The 25,875-nt window shown below is 34.7% G+C and overlaps 1 protein-coding gene across 2 annotated transcripts in view; it reads left to right on the top strand.

Annotated features, from left to right (window-relative positions):
* LOC120774847 (B-cell lymphoma/leukemia 11A) overlaps nt 1-20,752 on the top strand; it is a 58,669-nt gene extending 37,917 nt beyond the window's left edge. The window contains exons 1-5 of one of the 2 annotated variants that reach the window (XM_040104670.1): nt 230-320; nt 11,493-11,645; nt 11,947-12,135; nt 12,198-12,473; nt 17,951-20,752. In XM_040104670.1, the coding sequence (XP_039960604.1) occupies nt 245-320; nt 11,493-11,645; nt 11,947-12,135; nt 12,198-12,473; nt 17,951-20,655 (3,399 nt within the window). In that variant the 5' untranslated portion in view covers nt 230-244 and the 3' untranslated portion in view covers nt 20,656-20,752. Of the gene's footprint in view, nt 1-229; nt 321-11,492; nt 11,646-11,946; nt 12,136-12,197; nt 12,474-17,950 lie in introns of those variants that run through there. The other variant, XM_040104669.1, reaches the window with a different exon arrangement.
* The last annotated feature ends 5,123 nt before the right edge of the window (nt 20,753-25,875 follow it).

The following is a 25,875-nucleotide window of genomic DNA, read 5'->3' as shown; positions in this document are numbered from 1 at the left end:
CAGCTAATATAATAACTTTGATACTACGCAGTTTTCAAATCGGATCGCATAGTGAGCTTTATAAATTTTGACATTGACTTCAATATAAATTCCTACATTGAAAAAGTTGTGAAAATAAGGAATTTCCAAAATACTATTTGTGAAAGCCGCATAGTTATCAATTTTCGGGCAAAAATAGTGATTTTTCATTTGAGAAAACAACGAATAGAAATGTGAAACCTTCAAAATTGCAAGGACAATAATAATGAAGAAAGATCAAATAATTCAAGAAGTAAAGATGCTGTCAGTTAGTGAAGATCACGGATTTCGTTCGATGAGTCGTAAGTTCCGTGAAAACTCTCTAAAAGTTTACTTATAGAGTGATTTTGTGACTATTGTGACATAATAAGTATGAAAAATGTTTGTGTATATGTACATTTGTATGTATGTATGTATGTATATGTCAGCACTAACATACATTTTTAACAAATGTGTAAAGCTGAAAATTTTCTATTTGAGGATATAAGTTAAATTAAAACAATTATGCAAAATAATACTGTTCTTGCGTTCGTTTTTTTTAAACAAGTGATGTATAACCAACGGTACACCATACACCAAATAAACTTGTTATAAACTACTAACAACTTCTGAGAGCTAAGACTAAACTAATTAAAGTAACGGCTTTCTTCTCATTTATGTCACGCAAAATGATAACTGTTAGGTCTTTTTTATAAATCTGATCAGTTCATATCATGCTTAAACATACTTACTTATATGTATATATGTATATGTACTACTGTGCCCAAAAAATAAGGTGACATTGTATTTATTTTGAAAATTCTTTATTTATTCTTCCAAATCAATTTCATCCCCTTGAAAGTAATCCCCTCCCGACGCAATGCACTTATGCCAACGGATTTTCCAATCTTCGAAACACTGGTTGTAGTCACTTTCCGGGATGGCCTACTAGTGCATATACATTTCTAGTCGGATTATGAAGTTGAACCACTTATCTGTTAAAATGACTCCATTAAAAAGGGGAAGGCTACTACCTTGAAGAACACTATACTTACATTTTTTAGTCTAATTGGAATTTGAACAGGAACTTCTAGTTGTAAACTAATAAATTGTCTGTCTAGTTTGATGCTACACTGCAGGGATTTCACTGATTTAAAGAATCTGAGTATAAATTCAAAAATAATGGCGGCTTGAGATGCATTTTTGCCTTTATCGTAGTAGTACTGTAAAATATGCCGTATTTTCTCTTTATTTTGCTCCATGTTTGCGACGCTATAACTCACGAACGACTTAAAAGAAACGACAATCAATAAAACACGTGTTAGCGCGTGAAATGAGCTTTCCAAAAAGGTATGCGAAATATAAATATATAGCGAAAATACCGCAAGACTTTTTTGACAACCTAACATGTATTTGAGTTGATTGTGTTCAAGTCAAAATACTTTGCATGGAGTTTGTAAAAACTAATTTGTGTGTGTATATATTTTAAAGCACAATTATGTAGAGATAGCAAACAGTTAAGCAGTTAATTGTTTTTCATTGCCAAAGATGGGCCCCACATAACCGGCATAAATGCAGATCAAAACAACAGCTCAGTACATGCTTTCTTTGACTTGCCGTGTATTTGTTCATCGCATATGTATGCATGTATCACCCCTCCAATATTACTTAGAGTTCTTTAGTTCTAAATAATGATAAATCTATTTACATATTTGGTATATTGTTTTTTTTTTTTACTTAAGTTTACCTTGCGCCGAAAGTTTTTTTTTTTTTGGTCTGTGCTGGTTTCTTTTGTACGTGGGTATGTGTTTGGGTTTTTTCATTTTCAATAATGTTATGTGCTACAAAACGGACTGTGTGTACGTATGTATATGTATGTATTGTACGTAGTATGTAAATATGCGGACAGACATTCGGAGAATGATACATATCCGGGTGTATGCACAAACATATGTACATATGCGTACTTTTATGCTTGCCACGTAAACACCTCATGCGGGTGTTATCAGTCTGCTTTCACTAGCTCCACGCCAATAAACAAGCAAAGGTGTTTTGCTGCTCCACCTGGCGACGTTCGCGGCCTGGCTCGCTGTCGCTACTAAAACCATCCCCCTGTCTGCGCCCTATCTGCGAACATTGTTGTTCCTGCTTTTGTTATAACTGTGGCGCTGATAAGAACAGTGCAGTGTTGTGACTGCGGCCTTTACACACCAAAATAAATACTACGCGACGACGGAGGGGCTTTAGGTGTCCCTGCCACTTATTGTTGTTGTTGTTGTTCTTCTTCTTCTTTCCTTCTCTATTTACACATGCAGTTTTGCTTATTTCCACATAACATTATATGAATTTACGTAGCTAAATGTATCCAAATGTACACATATGTATGTATGTATTGTATGTACGAGTATGTAAATCTATATGTATGTATGTTAATTGTTGTGGGTGTACTTTTTGTTTGTACTACTTTTTTATAATGTTAACGCGGGCAACAGTTTTTCGACCGTTTCACCGAACCACACAAATAAATGGAGTATGCACATAGTATGCGCATACATACAGATATATGTATTTCTATAAAAGACCACAAAATAGTAAGTTTTTAAGTACACAATCGCAAATGAGTGCGCACATGTTATGTGCGTAAGAATATTTAAATGTGTGTGTGTGAATGTCCGCATAATGATGATTGCATACGGTTGACACGACTTGCGGCCACCGATGCGATAAGTGCGAGCAGAACTGGGCCCATAACGCCCTCAACATTTATCGTTATTCAAACTTAATTTATTTAACATTTTTCCATGAAATGTTGGATATGTTTGAGGCGGTGATAAAACAAAAAATACACACCTATATACATACATACATACATACCTAGTATCGTTAAATGCACGAATAAAGCTGTATTGCCCGTTTCGGCAAATATTTGCACAGCATTTTTACTTTTCGGGTAGACGAATAATCCAAATGTTATATACAATTATACAATGTGCTTATTTGTTGTGCACATGCTTAAATCGTTTGTATGTATACGTGTACTTATTTATCTGCACCAAGAGAATATGATCACACATTTAATAAAATAAGAATCGAGAACTAAACAAAGCGTTAGAGAGGTTTCTACAAAACTGTTTTAAGAATTTGTAGATTGAATTAAAATTTAAAAATTCGTTAATACTCATTTTGAGATTTCTTAGCATATTGTCACAAACATATGTATGTACAAGGTCTGTCGCAAAAGAAACAGGACTGTAAAAAAAACAACAAAAAATTAATATTTTTCAAAAGTTATATTTTTTATTCAAAGTAGTTTCCTTGTGCTTCGATACAGCGTTTAGCCCGGTCAATTAGCATTTCAAATGAGTGTTTAAGGTCATTTTTCGGAATGCTCTTGAGCATATCGGTCGTCGCCTTTTGGATAGCGGAAATGTCCTGAAACCAGTGTCCTTTCATGGGCAAATGAAGTTTTCCAAATAGGTAAAAATCACAGGGTGCCAGATCAGGTGAGTAGAGTGAGTGATTAATGGTTAATATGGAGCTTTTTGTCAAAAAGTCAGTGACAAGCGTCGACCGATGACACGGCGCATTATCGTGCAACAGGCGCCAGGACCCTGCCTCACGGTATTGTGGTGGAGCACGACGAATGCGTGACAAGATGCGCTTCATAACACCAAGGTAAAACACAGCATTAATCGTTTGGTAAGGTGGAACGAACTCTCGGTGTACAATACCCTCGGAATCGTAAAAACAAATCAGCATTGTCTTTATTTTTGACTTCTGAAGACGACCGACTTCTGATCATCACAGAGGTCCTCATGACCTTCTTGGAATGGCTTAAACCACTCATGCATATTACTACGGGATAAGCACTGATCACCATACACCTTTTTCATAATTTGAAATGTTTGAGTAAACGTTTTCCGAAGTTTAAAACAAAATTTAATATTTGCTCTTTGCATTTTACGACCGATGACCAAAAGCTGCTGTCACTTTTTGATCGATAACATCGATTGTAGTTATCCAATTGTCTTAAAATTTTTACGAAATGTCAACAAGAGATCAAACTTTTTGTTTCATATACCCACCAATCGGTGGCGCTACCAGAAACAGTTATATTTAAAACGTTCTGTTTCTTTTGCGACAGACTAATGAAGTTGCATGGTAAAAGGATTTTTCAAAATGTTGTTAAATTTATTGATCCAAAGATTTGTTCATATATTATGGTATCTTTTAATTGTATTCTAAGACTTAGTATTAGTAAAAATATTTATCTGGAAAGAACTTTAACACTATATCTCTAAACTGGATCCTCTGAAATTAAAAAAAACCAAACAGATTTCGTTAAAGTAATGTTAAATCTAGTAATTTGTCGAACGAATAAGCAAAATGTTTTTGACAAAATGACGGTTTCAAAAAAAAAAAAAGAATTTTTTGACCAAAATTTTGGCCTGAATTGTTTATAAAAAATTATCGATGAGAAAAAGTCTTCGATTAATACTAAAAAATATATTTAAGAAGCTCGTGTTAGGATTTGAGACTTATTAAATACTCTTCGAGTAATGTTGGCCACCAATTTTGAAAGCACAATTTTAACAAAAACGTGTTTAAAGTTTGAAATGCACTTCCAAGCACTCTGAAACGCCTTTTCAAATTTGCGTGTAACTTCGAAAATATTCATTGGTACGATATGAAATATTCTGTCTCTAATCTTAAATACATGTACATTAAGAAAAAAAATAAAAAAATGAGTTTAAGTTAAGTTAATAAGTTCTATAGATAATAAATAAAAATATTCATATACATACATACATATATATATCTCCTAAAAATGTTCGAAAAATGGCTATTTTCGATTTTTATCATAAATTTGTACTATATAAATTTTTTCATAAAACACATTTTGCGCTATACGGTACATGGTGACAAATTATATTATATATTTAATATATATGTACATACATACATATATGGTATATTGTAGTCAAACAGAATCAATCGATTACATACTATCGAAAATCACAAAACCTAATTTATTGTTCGTTTATCCAAAACTCTTACATTTGCTGAAATTACTTCAAGACGCCAAAAATATAATCCTCTCACCAACTCTTTGCATTTATCAGATGTCCAATTGTCAGATATAACAATACAAATGCGTATTATTCAGAAAAATTGGAATAAATTATGAGTTTTAGTAGCTTGATTTCCAGAATTCCCCCCTGCATACTTAAATACATGCACGTAATATAGTATATACATATGTATGTATGTCACAATTAGTTTTGCTTGGTGTATGCATGGGTAATAAAGCACAGAAACTACTTTGCATTCAGTATATAAGTATGTGTGCATATCTAGGCAAAGGATCTTTCGTAACTAAATAGATGCTGGTCCAACCCTATAATATTTGGCTAATTACATATATATTTACATAAATGATCTATAAAATGGTTTTTATGTATACAGCCATATATACTTAACAGCATTATGTTGTGGATATAAATTTATGGGTTTAAACCAGGAACCGTAAATAGTGTAACTGTGGGAGCGTTTAACCACTGCAAGAACTGCAAAAATCGCAGCTCCAAGCAGAAGTAGCGTTTTGGCAACAACAATGGTAGATGCAAATAACTCAGAGAACGCAAGTGCTATCTGCCTTAGAAACCCTCAGCACTTGCGATAAGGTTATATATCCAACGATTCATACTCTTCTTCACGTACTTTTCACTTTGCCAGCCACAAATGCTAGCGCAGAACGATCCTTTTCCTCATTTCTCAAATCTGGTACACAATTATATAGTTCCGCCCTTAAGGGGCTATTCTAGTCTAGAAGCATGAATTTCAGGTAATTGTTAAAGTGTTGTAAAAAAGGCAATTAATATTTTTACTATCCATTTTTTTATTAGTTATTGGTTAATTTTAGAAGAGTACAGAAAAAATTAAAAACTAAAAAAAGTAAAAAATTTCAAAAATTTCAAAAATTATGAGCTGACGAAGTGGGGGTCTCTAAAAATTTCCACGTGACCATACCCATGATTTCAACCATCCTAGTTATCTGAAGCCAAAAAAAAAAGATTATTATCTAGAATAATGTCGCAATGACCGGAACTACGGAAAAGTGGAAAAAATTTTTTTCACAAAATGGCGATAACCTGAAAAAAAGTTTTTTTGGATCACTTTTTCTGACTATTTCGAATTTTTTAAAAATAATAAAAATAAAAATTTGGGGATGGGGCTAGTTCCAACCATAGACAATAAAGAAGACTCTAAAAAAATTTCAAGTAAATCGGTCCAGTAGAATTTTAGAAATCGTGGGTATCGTTCCGAAGAAGTCAGTTTTGAGAAAAACGCGTTTAAAGTTTCGCGTAAAGTCTTTTGTTCGATTAGTTCCGGCCGAACCAGTTTGGATGCCGGGTCAGAAAAATGCCTACATCACCGAAAATAATTTGAATTTTGAAAAATCCTCTTGTACACATATTCTTGAATAGTTAAACTTTGAAAATATAAAAAAAATCGATTTTTTTTAAATTTCTAGACCAGAATACCCCCCGAAAATTCTATTATCGATCCGCCCCTGGTATCAATACCATACAATAAATTTGATCTTTTATATTTTATTTTGAGCAAGAAAATTAAAAATCATAACTTTTAAGCGCCGTGCTTTTGAAAGCGATATTCAAATCAATATTGCTTGTAGATACATATGTAGATATTTACAAATACATACAAGTATTTAGTATACCGACTATGTATGTACATATGTATATCGTTTGTACAAACATACTATTACATTCTGACATTCTTTTTCAAACAAAGAAGTTGGTCTGGCCTGACCAAAAAGAAAATAATCTCATCAAAGTGAAGGTATTATGAGATGATTTTTGCAACATATGAATGCCAATAAAAGGATATCCATATACCCTTTAAATGGAAAAATCCCTATTTATTGCATTAGACCACTCATCAAATGATGCGTCAAAAGCTATAAGTTACGCGCCACTTGGATGGCATTGAGCAAACACAATGCACGGCAATGATTCAGCTCACAATCCCCGTACAATAGCAATAATCAATGTTGTCATAATCACAGCTAATATCGGGCGTTAAAATCAGTGTGACGAATCTATGGCGTATTTCATGCAGGATAGAGAACACATTTCGAATATTTCGGATAGAAAGGGTTAAACAAAGTGTGAAAGCAAGAGTCCCTATGTAATGTGGGTCAGAGATTATACAATGAGTCAATTCCTTTTTCCAGTGCCAAACTTTACTTAGGTAATTCACGCAGTTGCAGCTTTACATCGATTGCCACACACACTCATTGGAAGCCATGCATGCAAATTGAATTGCATTTTGTACATGTGAGCATGGAATGGCTATGAGAATATATACATACTTGTACATATTCGGTTCATACTGATTGTCATCATTCGCCATAAGTTGGTGACAACTTTCAACACCCTTTCATATTTCTAATGAATCATGCCGAATGGACATGTATGTATGTATATAGCGATGCCATACGACGCATTCACATTATGTCAATTTGTAGTAAGGATTTTAGGCAGCGGCTTATTTTATTGAAGACAACAGATGCCATCGGCCCGTCAGTCATCAGCTGCTGTTCCACTGTTTATAACCTGGAGATAAACCAACCGATTGCCTCGAGCTCACGCAGCAAACGCAATATTGAGTCAATATTTACGACTGAATATGACACACCTTCGTCCCTCATACCGCTCCTCCTGTCGTTCAGCCACGCAAACTAACACGATTTATCACATAAATAAATATAAACAAATTGGATAGTTGTGGGTGTAAACCTTCTACCTGCTAGCTTCCGTAATCCACAACATTTGTCCACAAAACAAACACGCAACCATGTGCCACTAAGCACACAATATCCATATATATGTATGTATATACATAGTACATATACATATATGGTATTGATGCGTATTTGTATGATTGTATGTTCATTATATGCATTAGTATCTGCAGTAGAACTACCTGTGCATTTGAATGTCTGCATAAACGTTCTTACTGACTTGTGGCAGTAATTTTGGTGCCACAAAGAAATACCAACACATGAAAATTTTACTACCACCAAAAGATTGAACCAACCAACCAATCATAGAAAGTTAGGATATTTCAGTTTATTTGAGCCCGAAACAGAACAGGCATACACACCAACTCATTTGAAGGCACCTTACATCCTTTCAACAAATACCAGTTTAGTAAAAATGAATAAAAGTACAAACTATTGACCAATGGGCGTTATATTCACATGTGTATATACAACAGCTTGAATGACCAAACAGGGGATATCTTTACATTACGGAGAGTGCAGATTTATGTATACAAACATATATGATACTACATAATATTCATAAAATAAATAGCACGAAGAACATTTGAGTCGGTAGCATACAAAAGTCATGTTTTCGTAATAAATAATAGCTCTTTAGTCAACCATAAAGAAGATATAATACTATGAAAGTAGACAACCCCTACCCTGCTAATTTGTGTTTGCGCAAATTGACTTGCAATATGTAGCACTTTTCTATTGATAAACATTGTAATCATAGTGACTTCAATGTAACTACAATTTTCCGCTTTAATCTGAGTCAATAAAGTTGTGGGCTAATAAAAAATAAGGAAAACATATTTTTTGTCCATTCGGATATTGCCATCACCGCCCTTGTCGTTATTGTTGTTTTACCCAATTTAGTCAATCAATCGTTTACCAACGTACAGGAACATGTGGAATACTATTTTCCTACGTATCAATGACCTTTTTTTATCACCCTCGGCAATAAAGAATAGGGAACAGAAAGCATGCTCGCCACCCTCCCGCAAGTGTCAAGAACTCATAACATATCATTAGAAATACAGAGAATGTGCAAATATGAATAGTTGCGTGGAGTAAGTGTTAATATAAATGTGGGTGATGCAATTGATTTCTGACATCCTTACCGGAATCGATTTTCTCATTACTTTATGAGCCAATGCAAACCCAATCAGTCAACGGGACGCCGTGGCCAACTTCATAAATAATTAAGTGTTCATCAACGCACCATACATTTTCTAATTGATAAGTTGGCAGTTATCTCTTCGCAAATTGGCTTTCGTTCGAGTGCGTATAAGTGTGTTTGCCTGTATGAAATACAACTGCACTTAAAGCAATGCATTGTCCTGAATCAACGAGTGCTCTGTGTAACAGCCAGACTCGAAAGTTTTTGTTTTGTTTGTATGACTAATGGATGGACAATACTGTGGTCACAAAATACAGACCGAGACAAACATATTGCCCCATGCTACATATATACGTACGTACGCAGATAAACCATAATACGAGTCTTTTATTGCCACATGAATATTTTTTACGAGACGATAACAGCATGTAGCCTGCAGCTAAATGAAATACAAGTAACCCCTACGCTGGGGTTTGTAGCGTGTGGAAATTGAAACCTTCAATAAATACCTCATTGTAGCATGTGTCAAAAGACGCGCACTTGTTTGAGCGAGAAATAGCATCTAATAACTAAACCAGGCCTCCCATATTTTGTATTTAATATACGAAGCGCCTGTGGTTCAAACAAAAAAAAAAATTAAAATAACCAAAAGCTGATTTACAAACAAATAATAGAAGTTTAAAGAATTTACTTATATTTGTAATATATTTTTGAATGAATGCTTAAGAGCTCTATATCAACACGCAGGATAATTGCAAGACTGTGTTCACAATATACAAAGTCTGTCGCAAAAGAAACAGTACTGTTAAAAAAAAAACAACAAAAAATTAATATTTTTCAAAAGTTATATTTTTTTATTCAAAGTAGTTTCCTTGTGCTTCGATACAGCGTTTAGCCCGGTCAATTAGCATTTCAAATGAGTGTTTAAGGTAATTTTTCGGAATGCTCTTGAGAATATCGGTCGTCGCCTTTTGGATAGCTGAAATGTCCTGAAACCAGTGTCCTTTCATGGGCAAATGAAGTTTTCCAAATAGGTAAAAATCACAGGGTGCCAGATCAGGTGAGTAGGGTGAGTGATTAATGGTTAATGTGGAGTTTTTTGCCAAAATTCAGTGACAAGCGTCGACCGATGACACGGCGCATTATCGTGCAACAGGCGCCAGGAGCCTGCCTCACGGTATTGTGGTCGAGCACGACGAATGCATGACAAAAGACGCTTCATAACACCAAGGTAAAACACTAATCGTTTGGCCAGGTGGGACGAACTCTCGGTGTACAATACTCTCAGAATCGTAAAAACAAATCAGCATTGTCTTTATTTTTGACCTCTGAGGACGACCGACTTCTGATCGTCACAGAAGTCCTCACGATCTTCTTGGAATCGCTTAAACCACTCATGCACTTTACTACGGAATAGACACTGATCACCATAAACTTTTTTCATCATTTGAAATGTTTCAGTAAACGTTTTCCCAAGTTTAAAACAAAATTTAATATTTGCTCTTTGTTCAAAATGCATTTTACGACCGATGACCAAAAGCTGCTGTCACTTTTTAATCGATAACATCGATTGTAGTTATCCAATTGTCTTAAAATTGTTATGAAATGTCAACAAGAGATCAAACTTTTTATTTCATATACCCACCAATAGGTGGCGCCACCAGAAACAGTTATATGGATAGATTTAGCTAAAGGTTAGACGCTAAAGTTCAATAAATTACAATAATGTTGCGAATTAAAGTAGATCCAAGTAGCTACTAAAATAAAAACACTAATTAATCGTACCCACCACTGGCGCAATCACGCTTACAATTGGACTTCAAACAAACGGAGGAACAAATATACAAATATATTTACTTATATTCTTAAATGTATTAGCATTCCTATATGTACTCACTTGTATGACATTTTATCACACATATGAACGTATGAATGTACCTAGCAATTTACCTACTTAACATTTTGCCTATTAACAGTGGATGGAAGTTGTCCTTCGAGCGATTGTGCACGTTTTTTGCAAATTAATTGTTAGAGATCTTATGAATTTATTACCATGCGAGATATCCAATCCCTGGTACTTGCAACGCATTGAAATCATATATATGTATATATATCTACGAATGGGCGCGTACAAATCATTTGCGTACACTTAGGGGGGTGAGTTCGTGAATAATAAATTTTTGCAAGTCTTAACTAAGTTACTACTGCGACTACTCGTCCTATGCACCCTATACATATAAGCTTTTATTATACTTAAATATATGCTTGTAAGGCTATTAGTTGCAAGCCGAACAAATACTTTGCTTAGTCGCCGCTTGTTTTGTTTCTTTCTATACCCTCTACATACATATGTATGCTTACGACAAGCAAATTAAGACAAAATTTATATACTCGTTTTATTGAAATTGGCGAATTTCCATCTCGTTACTTACATACTATTAATTAATTGCTTCACGTATTACGTCGCCCATATAGATTAATTGAAATAAAACGCTGATACACATATCTTTTCTCTTATAGACTCAGATGCCATGGAAACAGACCCTTCGGCACAGGATATGCTTACATGTGGATCCTGCCAAAAGACTTTTGCTCTTTCTGATATAGTTAAATTTATTCAACATAAAGTGCTGCAATGCAATAAAGAGAACTATGGACAGTGCTCGACTCAGGGTATGTAACATAGTCTACCAATATAAAATAATAGAATATAAAATATAAAATATATATATGTATGTGACCTGGTCTACGGAAAGGGGGCTTAGGTGTCAAAAAAGGAGAACAATTAATGAGATAACGAGAAACTGACGATTATTTTTAACAGCTTTTCCCAGAAAACTAGTTTTCGCACGTTAGCTCCCTTTTCGTAGACCAGGTCACAGATATTTTTGTAACATGCAACATAGATTAATATTTATGAAAGTGAATAAGAAATAAGTTTAATTTCGCAATTTTTTATTGAAAATTTCTTCAGCTCCTTCGACCGATAGGGATACGGACGATGGCCGACCTTTAAGCTTAGTCAACAGAAGACCCTCGATATCGGCGCCAATAATTAGTCGAAAAACTTCTGGGTCTGGATCACGTATACATACGCCGCCTCCAAGCCCTGCGGATCTTTTAGCTGATGGCGCGTCCAGTACTCCTAAGCGCTTAGTGGACGGTAAGTTAAACTATTAACATCCACATTAAATTTAGATTTATATCTCTGGTATTCATTAACAGAAAATGATAACACAACTCCCAGAAATGAAGGGGCTGTGGAGAAGAGCGCATCCTTGGAAATTGCAAACAATAACTTAACCGAGTCGTATGTAGGAAGTGATGTAGTAAAAACAAATAATATTAGGATAAAGCAGGAACAAGAGCAAAGTGATGAAGTGAACATAAATATTGCATTGCATGCAAATGATTCCAACCAGGACAATAACGATGGCCAGCCGTTACCGAAACGCCCTAAAATCGAAGTGGTTGACGCGGAATCCAACACATTACATACAGGTATGTATGCTCAACGCTACTAACAGAAATTGTAATGTAAAAATGTGTATATATGCACATATATGTATATTTAATTACAATTATCCAGCTAAAATAATGCAATCGGGTTTGCCACATTCACTTTGGTTAATAAGAGAGAGAGAGGTAGAGAGAGGTAGGGAAAGCATATCAGAATTTAATAGTTAAAATTTTTCTGTTCGAACTGGCATTCACTCTACCATACGAGTAGTACATACAGCGATTGACTGACAGCGCAATGTATAATTTAAAAAGAATTCCTGGCAAAAATGTTTTTGATGTTAAAGATTTATTTGATATGTCAACGCAAGAAAAAAGCCAAACTCATGTAGTATGTCAACCGAAAAACAATAGCCACACATACGAACAAATGCATGGAGGTGTGTATGTACATAGTAGGTATGAGAGCACTTCACTCTTGACCTCTGATTTTCACCCTTCAAAAATGCAGTGTGAGCATCGAGATCCTGCCAAATAAAAACAGGTAAGCCTGACATCAAAAGCTAATCTGAACTTTTAAGTATGAGTTCAAAACAGATAAGAATTATCTGTAATGGTTATGCCCTCATTGATGATAAAGGGCAGAATTTCGTGGATTTACCACACACATTTATGTGTGTATGTGTGTTTTTATTTGTGCTGCTCAATTTGAATAACCTTTTTCTTTAATTAGTTTTATCTTCATTTATGTGCCAAGCGAGTACAAAAACTTAATTTTTATGCAATATACTTGAATGTATGTATATACATATAAATATACATAACAAATATAAGCAGTATGCTTGTGAATATGTACATATATGTAAGTATTTGTAAGTCTGAATGATTGAAAGTTGAGCAGACATTAAAGAACATCAGAGTAGAACCTGGTTAGTTGGAATGAGTAACGGTTCTAAATTTTTATTTCAAATATCATATCTTATTATATAATATACATAATTATTTGAACTTCCCTAGTCACTTCTAACTGATCCGAGCAATATAATGTTATTAGAATATTAGAAGTAAAATCTTTAAATATTTTATTTTCTTGATTTAAATTCACAATTGATAAACAATGACATAATAAAAGCGGATCCTTTAAGACTTGTTCATTAACAATAGAAGGTAAATTGTACAAGCGTTTCAACAATCTAAATCGTCCAGATATAAATGCATACACATAAGGGTATTTTCGGGCAATTGGAGTCGAAAGCGCTTATTGCCTCCACAAATTGGACAAACATGTGTAAATCAAAAGCCACACATATTAGTCCTAGCCCTGCCACAAACTGAACGTGAGTAATTGTACGTGAAAGCATGACGAGTACGCACTGCCGGCCAAAAACAATCTCTTCTTTGCACAAAACACTTGCATACGCATTAACAATGCCTTGGTCTTGAGTTTGAGCTGCCAGTACAATAGAAGCTCCTTTGATTTTCCTTACGAAGAACATACTATTGTAATAAAAAAAAAGTGGGAAAAGAGTTATTGTTACGCTTGTTGTTTAGGAATAACAGCAGCCTTAGATGGAGTTGCAAATTTTTGCAACTTTAACCCTCTGTATTCCATTGTCTATATAAACTGTCTGCAACTATGCACTGAAAGCTTATTATTTTATTGGGATGTCTTTTGCAGAGAAAAATATAATACATGTGAACTTGAACTACTCATGCAGCAAATTATAAAATATATGCCCGACGGCAAATAATTTTTCCACTTTACACATTAAATGTTGCATTATTTCTAAATTTAAAACTAATATTCTTTGTAAAGCATGTATTATTTTCGTTGAGCTATTGTTATCAGAATTATATTATACCAGTTGTCAGTTAGGAATGAATCATGCAGGAATGAGGATTTTGTATATATTTAAATATTCATCCTAACCTTTTGACTTGCAATTTTACATAGTGAGAAAACGAAAAACAATCGAAAAACAATTTCTGCTTTTTTTATTATAAATGTTAAATTATTCAGTATTATCTTAGAGTATCAAATACAATGAACCATTTAAAGAAAATCTATGGCACTGCTCATTACATGAGATTGGATGGCGAAATTATAATGTCACAGAGTTGTAAGCTAAAGAGTCGGTCGTTCCAACGTGGTTATATAGAGATGAAGGGCATCAGCACTTTTAATCACCGAGCCACCATTTTTTTTTTTTTTTTTTTTTTGTAAATTGAAAAAGGTAATTTAAATTACAATTACAATTTATATAAATAGCACTAGCGGTTAAGCCATCAGCTTAAAGCCTACAGTTTTATTAGTATTATAGTAATTTTGGATAGCTTAAATTCCAAACATATTCACTTGTTTCGGCAAACTTTGCTGTTTTATTAACGGAAAAATTGTTTGGTATTTTTTATAGTCAAGATATTATAACACGAGTTATTTTCAATTTCATTATTATCTCCATGCAGATCCGTTTATTCATGTTTTGTGCATTAAAAGATCGATAGAATGTACAATGAATCTGCTATAATCACCTTCGCTAACAAAACAAAAATGAAGCACATATGAAAAATCCGATTAGCCCAGCTAGTAGGCTACTTACAAACAAATGCGTGTACATACATATGTATTTATACACTTATGTACATACATACATACATATGTGCTATGGTGCTAACAAAAGGCTTAGCAACATAAAACACCATAAACAATTACCGCATCGTGTGGGGGTTTAACCCATTCACCAGTTTGTGTACGATTTGCTCGTTGTTCTGCACTGTTATCAAAACTGCAGGCGGTCGGTTGTTCTGTCAATTTGGCATTTCCGTTGCTACTTGCTCTTGAGATGCTTACAACGGAAACGCAGTGACCCCGCTGTTATTGGAATATGGATTAAAGGAGGTAGTTAAGGATATTTTTTACTATGAATATTCGAAGCCAAATAAGTAAAATTTTGCGATTGTTTTATATTGATAATATGCACAGTTTTGTATATGCATGCAGAGTATAACAAAGCTGATGACAAGTTTTTGGCAAGGCAAAGCTATGAGGTACCAAAACACAATATATGAAAAAATATTAAAAAGGAAGGGAAACAAAACAACATTAAAATCCAGTATAAAACGTTATTTTAATGTGTTTAATATGCACCTACATCCATACATATGTATGTATGTATGTGGATTCATATGAGTGGCGCGTGACATGCTCGTGTCTGACAACAAACTCAACCAAGACTTCAATGTATAGGCAAATGTACGCAAATAAGGGCAACTCAACCATGCTAATCTATTTGATAGAAACTTCACCTTTTTCTATATTTACTTCCATTTTCGACGAAAATGTCGACCTTTCCAAACACACTTTTTCTTGTAATTTATGCAAAATAAAAAGTGGAAGTGAAGGATTCTCTATAAAAATTAATTTATGTACGCACATTCACATATCCACATAAATATACATATGTATATGTATGTATGTATGAATATACAAAAAGGTTTCATGCAACCCTTTTTAATTATTGGCACGTCTGCCGCTCACGCTTGTGCAACGACACTCAAACATAATAAATACATGCATACATACCTACCCGAAATACTAGTGTGAGCTCATATGGACTCTTGCACATGCCCTTCATCATGACATGCGCTCGTTGTCAATACGATACTCGCGCGATTATGCTTTAGCTGCGATCAGCAGCAATTGTCATCGCTGCTGCCTCATTTGCATGTTGCTACTGCTGTCACTTAAACATACGACATTAGGTCCATATGCGCATACACACATACTCATCAACCCTATTGAAAGGAGTTCGCTCTAATGAACTAAAGTTACCCGCTTATGCGGTACAGAGGGGCTTCGAGGTTATAGCATCATCTCCGGAGATCATGTAACGCAGTTTTCACCTTTGACATTGTTTATTCATGTGTTAGCGAAGGATGCCAGAGGATGTCATTTGCAAGAGGAAAAGGAACACTGCCACGTTTAGAAAGGATGCTCACAGAATGCAAAAAATACGTGTATTCCTACGAATACATACATATGTATGTACGTACATGAAAACACTATTCACCTTCATGCTTTAGCTATGAGCTATCGAGTGAATTTTGCAAGCGCTTTTGTTTGCATGAAAGTGCTGCGAACAGTTTTCTTCGGTACACCATTTAGTGATTCGAGATCAATAATTGCCGCCTATGGTCAGTAGCTTTTCGCCGAATTGCCGTTGAACCGTCTGTATACACAGGCATCAAGCTGCCTTTTCTTACAATTTCACTATCAGTATACGAGTAAATGGTTAAGGAATGGCATATCGCACTGTACACAAAGCAATAAAAGCCACGACCGCAAGCACATGTGTACTAAATGGATTTCGCTCAGAGCTGATTTAGCTTAATACCAAGGGTGAAAATTCTGTGGCATGGCAAATGTGTTACACATGTGAAATTGTCCATTTAATTTTAAACTTCTCATCAGAAGTTTCCTACGGCAGTTATTTCTTACGGAAAACCTTACAGGATGGATTTTCCTCGCTTTGACATTACACAGTTGAATTTACAATTATTCATTTTGAAGAAACATCTGGCACTGTCATCACCGTTGTGAATTTTAAAAGCATCGATATTGCAATACACGGGCACACACATACATACATATATACACATGGTCTTGTATTGGTCTGCCCATGAATGTGTGTTGTCAATCGATGATGTACACTTGCAAACCAATGGATACCGCAATGTGTCGCCCTGATATGTGCGAACATATGCCTCTCGACACATACACACGCTTTCACGACACAAGCCATACACCTATTATGTCTACATACGTGCTCGAGGATATGGCTAACCCATAAAAAGTGAAATAAAAAACTGGAGCAGCCGCAAATAAATGCGGGAAATGTTTTACAAACCGCTCGATTCATCCACTACTTTGTGGTTCGTTAACACATTGGACTCTTCTTTGCTGAGAATATATACACATACATATTTACTCGTAGATAAGAAGAGGGGATGACGTCCGATGAAAATATACGAGTATCCGATACGTAACATTCGTAATTGGTGATCATTTGTATGCAACAAGCGCGACACTCTTCTTTGTATTAGCAACGTTGTTAGATAAGAAGTGGGAGAGGTTGGCCGCAACTACATATGTATGTACCTACAAGCTCGTGCTTATTTAAATATTCACTAAGAAGGCATATATTGACAATGTGTATACTTATTTTCAAAGAGTGAGGACGAAATAACAGAATTTAGAAATTTAGAAAATATTGTTTTAAAGCATAGATTCCAAAATATAGCGCTAACTAGATGTACATAAAAGTATGTATGTGGAAATTTCATAACAAGTTTTAAATACTCTCGTCTTAATTAACCGCTCTTAGAGAAAAACTTTCTCTATAGTTATATTAATGTAACTTGTGATGCTTTAGGCACAGTGGTTTCACCTAAAGGCTAAACAGTATATGTAATAAAAAATTAATTGTCTAATTAAAAATCTCTTTACTATGTCTTTTCAGAACCCAGCAATTATACATGTTCCACATGCAAGACTCGTTTCACTTCTGCTTGGCGCTTAATTCAGCATGTGCAACATTCGCATGATGTTAAGATATATGTAGAACTCCCCACCTCTCTATCTCCGAATTCCGATTTAGTGTCGGATCCTGCGTTGTCGAATTTGCCTCTATCAGCATCTGTGCCTGTATCGGCACCAACTATAACCTCAGCGAAATCAACTGCACAGCCCTTATCGACTTTACCCTCCGCCGCTTCTTCCTTATATCCGCCCGTCAGTCACCAATCACACAAAACTGATAACTCGAGTACAAACTGCAACATTAGTAGCAATAGCAGCGGTAGTGGAACTAACAACACCTCTACCGGCATACCAGCCCCTACTTGTAGTGGTCACTCAAATGCTGTCCAACAGCAACATCAACAAATCCAGCAACAACTTCAACAGCATCGAGCAGCAGTTGCTGCTGCGGCAGCGGTTGAACAACATAAGCAACAACAACAAAGCAATCTTACAACAGCAATGCAAAATGCCCAAAACTTAGCGGTCGCTGCAGCTGCGGGCATGCGGCATCATACGCTGTTGCCACCGCCTGACATGCACGCAAATCCTTTTAATCTGCTGAGAATGCCTTTACCACCTTCTTTGGCACAAAACCCTGTAGTTCCTACTGTCACACCACTATTTTCGCGACCCCATCCCGACCATTACAGAATGGAACAACTTGTATCTGAGCAATTTAGGCATCATGGCTTGAATTTAGCAGCAGCTGCTGTAGCAGCAGCAAGTTCACTCACCACCCCACACTCTGGTGTTTCTCAATTTAGTCAAAGTACTAATGGATCCTCGAACAACCCTATGGAATCACGACCTCCTTCAAACAGTAATAGCCACCGTGGTTCAGCGCCGCCCACACCACTTCCACCTCCACCAATAATTCTGCCACAACAGAATACCGCCAATCAGGTGGGGTCTCAGACTGGTATAAATCTTGAGCCTCAGATGGATTTTTACTCGCAGCGATTGCGTCAGCTTGCAGGAACAACAAGTCCTGGGGCTGGAAATATTGTTAACTCGAGCTCGCCGAGTCCACGACAAAAGCAATCGCCTCATTTTGCGAGCCCATCACCATCCCAGCTACCTCCTACACCTGTGACAAACAATACGAGACCACATTCACTAACTCCTCCACAAAAGAGTGATTCTATGAAGCAGGAAATCGAAAACATCAATTCTACGCCTCGATCAGCTTCTACACCGCCTTCAAAGCCCAGCCAAGAGAATGCTGCTGTGTTTGCTTGTGCGTACTGTGAAAAGAAATTTAGATTTGAAAATAATTTGATAATTCATCAGAGAATACACACCGGAGAAAAACCATACAAATGCACAGCCTGCGAATTTGAGTGTTCCCATATCAATAAACTGATGAAGCACATGAGAATACATCGTGGCCCAGAAGATGGCACAAGTAATGCTGGCTCTATAGGTTCGAACGATGCCGGAGATTCAGAAGCTGACGCCGATGCTGACGGAGAGGCTGAAGGCGAAGGAGAAACGGAAATCGATGGGGAGGAAGAAAACATTGACGAGGACGGATTGGAAGACGACGAGGAGGACGATATCGAAGATGGCGAAGATATCGATTATGAAGCGGAAGACCTAAGCGTTAGTAATAGGATCGATATACAAAGTGAAAGTCCAAAGACTACAAGTACTGGTCCTACATCGCTGGTAGGTGAACTAATGGACAAATTTGGTTTGTCCAATATAGCACAATACTCCGAAGCGTACAAGCAAGCATTGCAGGAGTCTGGAAAATTCAAATATTTAACAAATAAGGATAGAGACAATAACAACTCAAGTAATTCAGCAATATCGCACGTATCTGATAAATTGAATGGCTTCCCAACTGCATTACGTCTGCGGGATGAGCTATCGAAGAACATTTTTCAGCAATCACCGCAATCTGATGGCCAGAATCAAGTACCCCTATTCAATCCATTTCAAAATCCATTCGAACTATCTAAACGGGTTAAAATGGATGGCAATGACTGGTGGAATATGTCAGCTCTGCATCGGAATGATTCGATTTTCGAGAATCTCAAAATGAAACCATTGGGTCTTGGCACTGCTAACTCAATGCTTCACAATCAAATGTTAAAAAAAGATAATCGGCAACGTAATGACACGTGTGAATTCTGTGGTAAAGTTTTTAAAAACTGCTCCAACCTCACCGTTCACCGCCGAAGTCATACGGGAGAAAAACCATACAAGTGTGAATTGTGTTCCTATGCCTGCGCGCAAAGTTCAAAATTAACCCGCCACATGAAAACGCATGGACGCACTGGTAAAGACGTTTACCGTTGTCGTTTTTGTGATATGCCTTTTAGTGTTCCGTCAACACTGGAAAAGCACATGCGCAAATGTGTTGTCAATCAGGGTAAAGCAGCAGCAGCGGCAGCAAACGCTGCAAACGCTGTGGCAGCAGCACAAGCGGCAGCTGCGGCTCAACATCTACAATCACAATTACCAGCGCAATTATCACCTGCAAGCTCACTCTCATCCTTCCCATCGCAATACGTTGGCATCACTGGCAGCAATACTGGCAACAATATCTCACTGCCCGGTAGCATTAGTGGCGATAACGATACCAATTTGCCCACAAATCTACCAACACATCATATCTCATTAAAGGAAGAGGCATGACTTTTTCCTCCTTGGATTGGAAACACAAGCAGCGGTCCGGATAACTCTATAAATTATAGTCCTCATCACCAGCACATACCATCACGGTTATTGCCACCCCTGCCACCATCACATCAGCATCAACATCTTCCATTCGATTCCCACCTTCACCACCATCATACACAACATGCCTTGCCCCCAAATAGCCAGTCTCAACAGTTATCGACGGCAAATCGTATGATGTCGCGCATTTTCTAAAGATTCTTCGATTGTTTCGATTTCCTTTACGTCGAAACGGCACTGAACACTTTTGCTTTTCGACCGCACATAGTTTTTTGCTTTTTTTTTTTTTTGAGATACAACCAGAGGCATTCGATACCAAAGCAATAATCTAAATAAATGTATATAAATTAAGTATGCAATAAGTTTCTCACATTTTTCCATACATACATACATACGTGCGCTCATATGGTCATGCCCTATGCATATGGTATGTATATGGATGTTATCCATTGATTTTTTGGCCTTACTTGCCTTATCGACTTACTTACATTTAATTTAATTAATATGTGAAATACTTTGAAATTGTAATAGATTATTTTTCCCCAGTGTAAATTTGTTTCAAGCCCAGTGACTTATGTACACACTATTTGCACATGTACATAAATGTATATTTAAAATTAAAAAGAAAATTAAATAATAAGTTGTATTAAAACAATAACATTTTCTGTTTTTGTTTTTAGAATAATCTACCCAACCTTATACCAGTACTATCGAAAGACCGCTTGAGGTTGAATAGATTTTAACGAATTGTGTACTTGTTAATATTTTATTGTGAATTATTAGAAAATATAAATGTATATGAATATTTAAAAATATATAGCACTAAATACATTATGTTCGACTTTTAGTATTCTGTTTTTGATATCATGAACAATACAACGCAATTGAAAGACAAGGCTCTATAAGTATATCCAAGACTGAAATAATTGCGTGAATATTATAATTTAATTTTTACTTTTCATTATGTGTACAAGCGCGCCGGAAAATTCGGGTTAAGAAATTACAAATATGTGCGTATGTACACATCGGTAACGGTGTAACGAATAAGTGACACATTTGTAATATATTTTTATAAAAATTTGTTTCAATCTACTCTCAAAATGTTAATTGTTTTATAACTTTTACCGTGGAAATGCTTTCTTATTGTCTATAATTGTACTAGAGGTGTTTTAATTAATTATTGCTTTCGAGCAGATCATTACTTTTTGCGCGCTAACGTTCAGTGGCAACTTTGTGTGGATAAAAGGGATGGGTTTAGATCACCGGTGGACACCACTAAACTCAGTTCGCGTATATTCGTGCTTCACCGCTATTTTAAACGCATCCGAATTATAGTCTTTAAAATGTAGTTCGCAAAAGATGTTTCAAGTAATCACTTTTAAATTTAATTTCTATTAATTTTTCATTTATTAATTAATTTTAAAACTGGTTTCTTGTTCATTATTATCATTTCACCAATGGCCTTTGTTTATTTAAAGCAAAACATTTTTAGATCACAATATTAATTGAGATCCAGTCCGCTGCTTTTAATTTAATTTTATTCCCAATACAAATCAGGCATTAATGAAAAAATAATAATTAAATGTTATGTAAAAAATTATACATAAATTTTAATATGATTTTTTTATAGTAATTACAAATGTATTTAGCTTAAAACAGAATCTTGTAATAAATAGGAGTGTTTGTTGCGCGCAAGAGTGTTCATAAATTTATATAAAATATTTATAAAGAAAGTAACTTATGCATGTATCTGTGGACGAGTGTATGTGTGCATCTTGTAAAGAGCGCAAACATTTTAGCTAATTATCAATGTCAAATGTTACATAAGTACATATGTACATACATATGAACGATTATGATTTAAAGAAAATATATTGAATTGTTTACATTAAAAGCGATGTTTATTTAATAAAAACAAAATAATAACACCTTATGATTTTTAACGAGCAAAAAAATAACAAAAAACAAAAATTTAATCACAATAAACAATTGTATACAGATGTACGTTTATATATAAAAATTAATGTAAATATAATATTTCAAATATTTTATATGTGTGTGCAAGGATAAGTTATAGAATTATGTAGCTACATATAAAAGTAGATTTTAAGTAAAAATGAAAATGAAAATAAAATTAAAATTGGTAAGATCAACTCCAATGTGTTATTATTGGCTTTATGATTATTACGCCTTCGACCAAACTTCTACAAACTGCATAACGACATCATTCATTCATCAGGTGTTATAGTTGATCGAAATTGAGAATCGATGAGCTAAATGAATACCATAAACATTATTAACATTCTTTAAAAAACAATCACAACCTATCGTAAAGCATCGTAAAATCGTAAAATTATAAAAAAACAAGTGTAAAAATTTATAATTTTACGATTTTACGATGCTTTACGACAGGTTGTGAATTGAACAAATGTTTTAGGTAAAGTAAAACAGAAATGTAGATTTTTCTTACTTAAAAATTCACGAAATGACATTAACTGTCAATGACATTAACTGTCATTTTGACGATCTATAGTTGTGTGAGCAGAAGATAATTCAATTAGAAACTGACAATAGACACATATTGGTTAATAAAGCATGATTTTGGTCTTTCTTGCATTGGACTCGTCACGAATGTTTCTTCAAACCACAATACGTATATCTACCATTACTCGAGGGGCTGACCCACACTCAAATATATTCAGTACCTCAGTCAAAATTGAATTCGAGTAAGCCGAAAGCTGTTTAAAGTTTTAATGGTGACTAAGTATCTAATTCAAAGTATTTCAGTTTAGCTCTCTCTATTCACATAAGGTTTCACCTAAATCAAAAATCAAAGCAAACGAATATTTCACAATAACAAAGCATTGTGCAAAATACAAATGTAGCAACTTAGCACAGATTGTTACAAGATTGCAAGATCGTATTCAAACCAATCGCACAAAATCTCTGTACTTTCGTTGGCTAAGTTATTATGGGTAAGAAAATCGGTGCTTATCTTCCTGTTTTTATGAAAATGTAGTTTTTTTACCACCAACACAATTTTACTCCGCTTCGTTGTCGAACAAAATATTCCTGACAACATCGACATGCGGACAAAAAATACAGCGATGTTCATAATTCTGCTTGGTTTGAAATGAAAAAATAATTTTTTTAATATTATAAAACAGGAAATACACAGCTTTTTTGCAAGTTAACAAAATTTAAAATTATAATTGACGAATATATGAACACCTATGTATGACTGCAGCCGTCTATGTTACTTCATATAAAGTGTTCTCACAAAACAATACAAGTGGAGATCTTGAAAGAAGATCAAAAGTGTAGATAAAAACATTACCGTAAGTGTATTTGTGTATGTGTTTATCATATTTGCGCTCCATATAAACTTTTACTCTTACCATATTCATATGTTTCAAAAATATTTGAAATTACCGAAATGAGGATATATTTTGGAACTAATTATCTATATTGACACTCACAAATATTCAAACTAAGAAAACAAGAAAGTTTCATATCCTGTAGGATTTGAGCATAATTATTTATGATTACAGTAAAGTCCGCTTTAGTCATATACCTACTATTTATGGTTAATAAAAGTTAGTACATTTAAAATGATTAAAGTTAAATTTTAAACTATTCATGAATTCTTATTAAGTTTAATAGTAAAATATTTTGTTATAAAGATTTTATTAATTCTTTTCAAAAGGAAAGGAATATATGTACATAAATGGCCATACGCTTCGATTGATCATGTGAGAGCACTCTGTACTTATTTAAATTTCTGTTCCCTGTAGGACTTACAGGGTGGTGTAATTGTGCCTTAGTAATTTGTAAGCATTTTCTGCTATAATGAGCGGCGATCCTCGAAACGCCTAAAAGCATGCTACAACGAAATTATGAGCCATAATTATTTTTATGCATTTATTATAGCAAAGAATGTTTATGCAGAAACTGTTAGTTAACTGTTAGTTAATACAGAATGCACACATGTTAAAAAGTAGTAATTTGTAGTTTTCACAGGAGAGAACATTGAAAAATATAGATTTGATAAGAAAAATGCACCACGCAATGAGCGAAACGGGGGAAATACTATAAATAGACACAAATAATGTTTGTATGAATTATTGATGCGACGAATATTTTCGAAGTTATAGACACATTAGTGAAGGACTACATGTAAAGTGCTTTCAAAACTTTAAACTAGTTTTTTTCGAAACGGTGTTTTCAAAGTCGGTGAGCAAGATTTCTCAGAAACGGCTGATCCGATCGGTCTGAAACTTTTACCCAAGCTTCTTAACTATATTTTTTAGTAATTAATCGAAGGATTTCCCCATCCGATGAAAATTTCTTATTTTTATAAACAATTAAAGACCCGAATTTTGGTCGAAAATCGAACCTTTTGCTTTGAGTAGCCGCCATTTTGTGAAAATTTTTTTTTTTGCTAATTCCTTCGATCAATCACTAGATTATTTATTATATTAATGAAATTTATTTGGTTTTTGCATTTTAGATGATCCAGTCCAAAGATATCGTGCTCACCGCAAGAGGCCTTTTTTTTGCGGACCTCATCAAAATTGGCAATATCAACGTTCTCGATAATTATTTTTGGCAATAAAAAATATTTGAATATAGTTTAAGGTTGTCATAATATACCTGCCAAGTTTCAAATCAATAAACCAAATAGTTTGCTTAGAAAAAATTCTTGAAAAATGCCTTTTTTCGATCTCCTAACTGTATATAACCCCTTAAATTGAGTAATATTCGGAAAAAATCATAAATTTTCCATAATTTTGCTATATAAATAATTTTATGGACGCACAATATAACACATTTTTTTAAGAAGCTTGAAAAAGCCAACTTAGCTTTCAAAGTATAACTCTTTTAGTGGTTTACACACTTTCTCCTATATTCGAAAGATATTATTTTTTTGCTTATTTCTTAGAATTAATTATTCACAAAGATATCTCCACAATGCATTTGTGAACTTCTTAGTATACATACATATGAACATATGTAAGAGCTTTCTACATGGACATTTACTTACTTACTCACTTCCACTTACACATTTGTAATTATATTATTCGAACAAATATATTAAAATATGTATGACAATATTTCCAAACGTATTGAGACACTTTCTCCTTTATATTTTGTTGAAAGCAAACTTACCACAAACTG

This window comes from Bactrocera tryoni, chromosome 4, assembly GCF_016617805.1.
Source record: "Bactrocera tryoni isolate S06 chromosome 4, CSIRO_BtryS06_freeze2, whole genome shotgun sequence".
NCBI classification, from domain to species: Eukaryota; Metazoa; Arthropoda; class Insecta; order Diptera; family Tephritidae; genus Bactrocera; species Bactrocera tryoni.
Note: the sequence above shows the minus strand (reverse complement) of the source record. Positions and strands in the feature narration are given on the sequence as shown.